The sequence below is a fragment of the Leptonychotes weddellii genome, chromosome 1 (genome assembly GCF_054177405.1).
Source record: "Leptonychotes weddellii isolate Sample4059 chromosome 1, ASM5417740v2, whole genome shotgun sequence".
In the NCBI taxonomy this organism is placed as follows: domain Eukaryota; kingdom Metazoa; phylum Chordata; class Mammalia; order Carnivora; family Phocidae; genus Leptonychotes; species Leptonychotes weddellii.
The window spans coordinates 79,625,298-79,632,296 of record NC_138369.1 but is presented as its reverse complement, the minus strand read 5'-3'; the positions used below and the strand labels follow the sequence as shown (position 1 = coordinate 79,632,296).

The 6,999-nt window shown below is 39.5% G+C and overlaps 1 protein-coding gene across 9 annotated transcripts in view; it reads right to left on the bottom strand.

The window, feature by feature from the left end:
* The window catches only part of PPP2R3A (protein phosphatase 2 regulatory subunit B''alpha), a 200,632-nt gene that overhangs the window by 110,786 nt on the left and 82,847 nt on the right, over positions 1-6,999 (bottom strand). For all 9 annotated transcript variants that reach the window (XM_081826702.1, XM_081826717.1, XM_081826737.1 and 6 more), the window contains one exon: positions 1,478-1,581. In XM_081826702.1, the coding sequence (XP_081682828.1) occupies positions 1,478-1,581 (104 nt within the window). The remainder of the gene's footprint in view (positions 1-1,477; positions 1,582-6,999) is intronic.

The following is a 6,999-nucleotide window of genomic DNA, read 5'->3' as shown; positions in this document are numbered from 1 at the left end:
TGCAATTACAGCACTGACTTTGAAGTGTCATCTAGATGGTGTAAGAAGAATGATTCTCCTAGGGTCCTTTCAGTTCTTGGTATTCAGACAACTTAGAACTATTCCTTGTAACAAAATCACTAAAATTTACCTGGAAAACATGAAGCATTTTAACTTTTAGCTTTGGTGTGTTTCTTTAAAATAAGTTCATTAACTGGTAAAAGTTCTATATACTCTAATCACTGTAGTTCTAATAGAATGCAGGAAGAATTTGGTGAACTCAACTTGCTGCTAGATTTTTAAAAATAAGAACCAACTATGTTCTCAAGCATTATACTACTAAGGGCTTTTAGGTGGCATGAAGGGATTAGAAGGAATCTGTATGCTTAGTTCTGCTATTATATGTTGATTTTAAATGATAAAAGGTGAACAGCATTTCCCAACAGTTTACCAGGAAGGGTTAAAATTTAACCCAAAAAAGGTGAGCAGAACATATGTAAAAAAAAGGCTGGTCAGTTGAAAGAGGTAGGAGAAGCAAGCTGTGACATTCTCTTAAAATGTATAAATATTTCAAGAAATAACTCATAAAGAAGAAAGGGAGAAGAAAGAAAAGAAAGAAGAAATTCAAAAAAACTCATCAGAGGTGAAATAGGTAAAGAGGATTAAGAGTACACTTATGGGGGCGCCTGGGTGGCTCAGTCATTTAAGCAGTTCAGCATCTGCCTTTGGCTCAGGTCATGATCCCAGGATCCTGGGATGGAGCCCTGAGTCAGTTCCCTGCTCATCTGGAAGTCTGTTTTTCCCTCTCCCTCTGCCCTGTGCCCCCCATCCCTCCATCCCCCCCACTCATGCTCTCTCACTCTCAGAATAAATAAAAGTCTTAAAAAAAAAAAAAAGTACACTTAGGATGAGCACTGAATAATGTATAGAATTGTTGAATCACTATATTATACACATGAAACTAATATAACATTGTAGGTTAATTATACTGGAATTTAAAAAAAGGGGGGTATGTCAGGATGTACATATTTGTTTCTTAACTGGAGCTTTCAAAGAATGATTAAAATCTACTAGAATTCAGTTATTTTTAATAAATCAACTAGATATAATTTTAATGTGGATCATGAGGATGGAAGCTGTATTCCTCAGATGACACATGTGGTCTGCTCCCCTTAAAGGAGAGTCTTTACTTTTATGTCACTGTTACCAGAGTCAAATCCTAAGACCCACATTTAACAAGCAAAACTAAGAAACTATCAAACAGTTACGAGAAAGGTATCTTTGAAGATCTCTTTTACTGATAAAAGACTTGTAAGGTAAAGACTATGGAAAAAATTTGTGTGTGGTTATGAATAGTTGTGAATCACTGAATTTTACTTGTTGAAATAAAGGGTAAAGTAAAATTAACAAATGAGTAAAATAGATGACCTTTATAAAGCACGTTGTGAGAACCAGACAATTCTTTGCCCAGCCCTGGAGTGACTGCTCGTATACTTACTTTCTCCACATGGCAATGAATGACTGTGCTGACACCAATCCTGTCCTCTCTCCCCCGGCAGCCCTGAACATGGGGGCTTTCCAATAGAGAGGACAGCCACAGAGCTGCAAATAAAACACAAATACAGTGTAAGCCAAGGGGTGGTAAAAAGATGACAGAGCCAAACAATGGGCCTTTGTGGCTTTTACCCTTCGTGCCACAGTGGACAGAGTGTCCTTGAAGGAACAAATCTGAGGCAGAGGCAAATATATAAGCTATGGGAGATTCAGAGAGAGACACAGGGGCAACAAGAGGATTACATGTTTAATGAAGGAAAGGGAAATCCAATTGTTTTGGATTTTTCTCCAAGTTCATTTACAGTGATGTGTCTTTCTCTTTTCTCCAAGTTCATTTCTCCAAGTTCATTTACAGTGACGTGTCTTTCCCTTTCCTGATAGTTAAAGCAACCAGTCTCCCTTCCTACCACTCTCACGTCATATATTTTCTGCCTTCTAAAGAGAATGACTGAATGTCTTGGTCGTATATGCCCTTCGTTCCTACTGCATAAAAATACAGCCACATTTATTACTTGGTCACTTGGTGTTAATACACTCTCCCACCCATCTCCTTTACTCTTCTTTGCCTACTATGTTATTAAGCCTCAGGGTCAGGAAGAACCAGAAAAGCCTAGATTCTTCAAGAAAATAGCTATCTACTTAAATGGTTACAACAGGTATAAGATTAAAGATAAAAATCAAAATGGTATCATTTATTTATACATTAGAAACTACCACAAATGGCTACATATTATAAAAGCCTTAGGAGGAACTGGGAATGAATATAAAACTACAATATACAACTACAATACTCTAAAAGGTGTTTTTTTTTCTTCAATAAAAAGCTCTTTCAATTAATTATGCTCTCACAAGAAAGAGTTCTTAACAAATTTACCTGCTTTTTTCCTAGAGGGAAAATTCCTTTGAGTAATAATAGTTATCTAAATAATAGTAGAGAAATAGTCTCCAAATGTTCCCAATTTTGTACATGCATGTAAAACATATTCCCAAATTTAAAACCCTTCGAAGGAGTCATATCTTGTTATAAAGTAGGTAGTCTTATTATTTATATTAGACACAGGATCTGTTGAGCCTTCATCATGCTACAAAGGGAAGCTTTCCTTTGGAGGCTGACTAGAAGTGAATCTATATTAGGTTCTGGTGAAGCTGCTCCTGGTGTGAGGCCTCAGTGCATGGGGAATCTCCACAGAAGCGTGAGGAGTACCTGGTCTGAGGTTATGAGTCTGAGTTATGCTGAGAGAACACCCAAAGGTGTTCTGGATTCATGTCAGAGATGAGGATATGGAAGGTGAGATTTGAGCCAAGGGAGGTAAGTACAGGGCAGAAATAATAGTTGTTCCTGCCGGGGCCCTAAAGCATGTTCTGCAAACAGGGTGGAACTTAAGATTTCTTAAGTCCAGAGGTCAAATACCTCCACTGAGGTCAAGAATGAGGGAAAGGTGTTGCTTAGCAACCAAATAGACTTTGTTTATTGTGTAAATTATGATTGCCAAAGTACAAAGCTCACAATTAATATACTTTGGGTGGTAAACTATCAAATCCACTTTGCAATCCCAATCCTCCCTTTCATGCAGAATGGTAGTTTGCCAAGAAAATGCTCTTAGATGTGACAGGCAACTGGCAATTGCTAGGAAAGCTTGAAAGAATAGTCTGTATTGTAGAGGTGGGAGTACAGAGACCCAAACAGAGAAAGTAAGTACAGGGAGAGATTGGAACTGGCTTGCCAAAGTGCTTGAAACTCCCACCATTATAGTCACTCATAGATTTTTCAGAATTGGAAGGACTCAGGAATCTAGCTCAACTTGGGGAAGTGGTCACCAGCCTTAGCTGAAACACTACTAGGGACTGCATGCTTACCACATCCCGTGGGGCTACTTCCACTATTAAACAACTTTCATTCCTTTGGATTATAGTCTTTTCTCTAGAAGACTCCTGTTAAAATGCATACATATCGGCTCCTAAGGAGTAGTAAGTTGGTGAGAGACTGACATATACATTTATTATGACTCAAAGGCAAAATCCTAACAGATAAGGTATAGAATGGATAGGTTTTAAAATAGATTGGGGGGCGCCTCAGTGGCGCAGTCAGTTAAGCATCCAACTCTTGCTTTCGGCTCAGGTCATGATCTCAGGGCAATGAGATCAAGCCCTGCATCAGGCTCTGAGCTCAACGTGGAGTCTGCTTAAGACTGTCTCTCTCTCTCCCTCTGCCCCTCCCCGCCTACTCTCTCAAAAAATAAATAACTCTTTAAAAAAATAAAATAGATAGGAAAGGGCTGGCCCATTTTTCTCAGAGTGGGGTACCCTAAATAGCCACATGTTAGGCAGCATGAGGGTATTAGCCCTTGGAGAAAATGCCAAAGGAAAAAAATGCAATGCAGATATTACATTTTGGCTATTTAAAAAAATGTATGGCTGGCTGTATCTGCTTGAAACCAAAGAATTAAGATAAAGGATGTCAGGAGATCAATAAGAACCTAAAAAAGTAAATGATATTAAGCTGAGGGCAACAGAATAGAGACTTCAATAACAGAGGAGAGAACAAGCCAGTGTCAAGACTTTTTACAAAGGAAAAGAATGGATGACAAGTGGGGATATGAGGGAGATACAGAAAATGGGTTTAGGAAACTCAGAGCGGGAGGCAAAAGTCAGTCTCTGGTAATCAAAGTTGCTGGAGCAAGGACAATCTAACACCTATAATTTGACCTAAGAAGGGCCCAACAACATAAAGAATTGAAAGCAAGGTTATCTAATGAGTCACACAGGAGGAGGAGATGATTATCCAGTATCTGCAATGTTCTTTAACATTTTAAAATGTCTTATGCCTGTTATTTCATTCGATCATTACATGATCCCCATGCAGAAGAGGGCAGGTATTTTCAGCCCATTCTACAGATGAAGAAATAAAGGTACAGAGAAGCTGCCTTACAGGACACAGGCATGATAGGTCAAGGCAGTACTACCTCAGCCAGAAGAGAGAAGCGGATGGTCTCTGTACAGTTCAGAAGAGACTTTCACTCTTCTTCCTCAATTTTCTGATAGAGGCTAAAACTCTGTGGTGAGTCTTCTGGCTCTGAAGACAAATGCTTTTCTTACCGTTCCTCAGTGTATGTTCCTCCACTGCTTTTCTCTCTCTTAGATTCATTCTCTTTATTAATTTCTTCTCTGTCACCACTTAAAGCTGTGGGAAAAAGTACACACTACACACTGAGAATTTAATCAGAAATGGGTATTAATCTCTCCAGGGCTGTTTGAGGTCAAAGAAGAATGAGCTAAACTTCAGCAACAGATGCAGATTTCACAAACACAGCGTTTTCTTTGCACTTCAAAAACAGACCCCAGTCTCTACAGCTACACTTAAGTGTCACTAAGAGTAGACTGCAAACTCAAGCTCGCCTTCTCAACAGCTTTATAGACTACAAGAATTCAGAGAAGTGTTCATTTATTGCTCCAACTACCTCTCCCTTCATTGTCCCTTAAAGGCTGTCTTTCTTCTCCTTTACCTACAACCAACTTGTCATGAGAAAACAAACACATGCAGTGCAGATGCTACAGGCACAGAGTTCACTCTGTGGCAGAGAAGACCGACGTGCATAGTAAAAAATATCTGAAAATAGGGTTGTGCTTAGTGAGTGTTAATAGATAGCCATAGCCAAGTAAAAGCTGGGTTAAATGGGGATTAGCTAAATGCCAGAAATGACGACATAAATCTGTCGAATGCTAGAGGACCACTGAACCATGGAGAAGGGCATGGCTACCATGAGACAAGGGCAGAAGGGCCACAGCAGGAGGGTGGAGATAAGGCTGTGGAAAGGCAGAAGAGAACAGGATCCTTAGTTAGAAGCTGGGAATATTCAGAGGAGGAAGGTTGACCTATAGGACTTGTATTCCAGACGGAACAAGCTGTAGGTCTCTGACAGGTACAAATCGCTTGGATTGGCTCTCCAGATGTGGTGTGCACAGCACAGCACCAGGAACTATTATGTCTCTTAATCTGGACAGTTTCTCCTTGTCTGCCTGCCTGAAGCAGTCCATGAAACTGCCTGTTTCTCTCACATGGACTGTTGGCATGTTAGAAATAACCCTGTTTGGCATTTATGCAGTTGACATGTTATCTCTAAATGCAGATTTCATTCAGCCTTACTAATTCTGTCTCTTGGATTTAGATTCATAGTTCCACCCCATTCAGATAATTTACCATCTTGGCTCATACAGTTGCCATCTCTCAAAGCTTTGGGTAAGAAAATGCCAATGCCCTGAAAGAACCTGTAATTTATTTGGGTGGATACTGATTGGAAGTTAGCTAATGGTATGTTAGCATATGTTCAGGGGAGATAACATATGGTATAAACAGCACAATGCCAGGAGTTAGAGGACCAGTCTCCTGATATGTACTAGTTCTCTGACTTCAGGTGATGTACTCACAGAACTTCAGTTTCCTTATGTCTAAAATAGAGAGTAAATAGGTGAGCTCTTATTTCTGCAATGAGTTTACTTTTCATTAGAAATATCTAAGGGATCAACAAGCAAGTTCTAAGATGGGGGGGAGGGGTGAAGAAGGTGGGAATAAAAAAAGAACTCCTTTTTGTTTCTCCTAAAATCTAATTTACAAATGAACTATTGGGACTTCATCAAGATAAAAAGCTTTCGCACAGTGAAGGAAACAGTTGACAAAACCAGAAGAAACCAACAGAATGGGAGAAGATATTTGCAAATGACATATCAGATAAAGGGCTAGTATTCAAAATCTATAAAGAATTTACCAAACTCAACACCCAAAGAACAAATAATCCAATCAAGAAATGGGCAGAAGACATGAACAGACATTGCTCCAAAGAAGACATCCAAATGGCCAACAGACACATGAAGAAATGCTCAGCATCACTCAGCATCAGGGAAATGCAAATCAAAACACAAGGAGATACCACCTCACACCAGTCAGAATGGCTAAAATTAACAAATCAGGAAATGACAGATGTTGGCGAGGATGCGGAGAAAGGGGAACCCTCCTACACTGTTGGTGGAAATGCAAACTGGTACAGCCACTCTGGAAAACATGGGGAGGTTCCTCAAAAAGTTGAAAATAGAGCTACCCTAGGACCCAACAATTGCACTACTGGGTATTTACCCCAAAGATACAAATGTAGTGATCTGAAGGGGCACTGACACCCCAATGTTTATAGCAGCAATGTCCACAGTAGCCAAACTATGGGAAGAGCCCAGATGTCCATCGACAGATGAATGGATAAAGAAGATGTGGCATATATATACAATGGAATACTACTCAGCCATCAAAAAAAAAATGAAATCTTGCCATTTGCAATGACGTGGATGGAACTAGAGGGTATTATGCTATGTGAAATAAGTCAATCAGAGAAAGACAATTATCACATGATCTCACTTGTATGTGTAATTTAAGAAACAAAACAGGATCATAGGGGAAGAGAGGAAAAAAACCAAAAGACG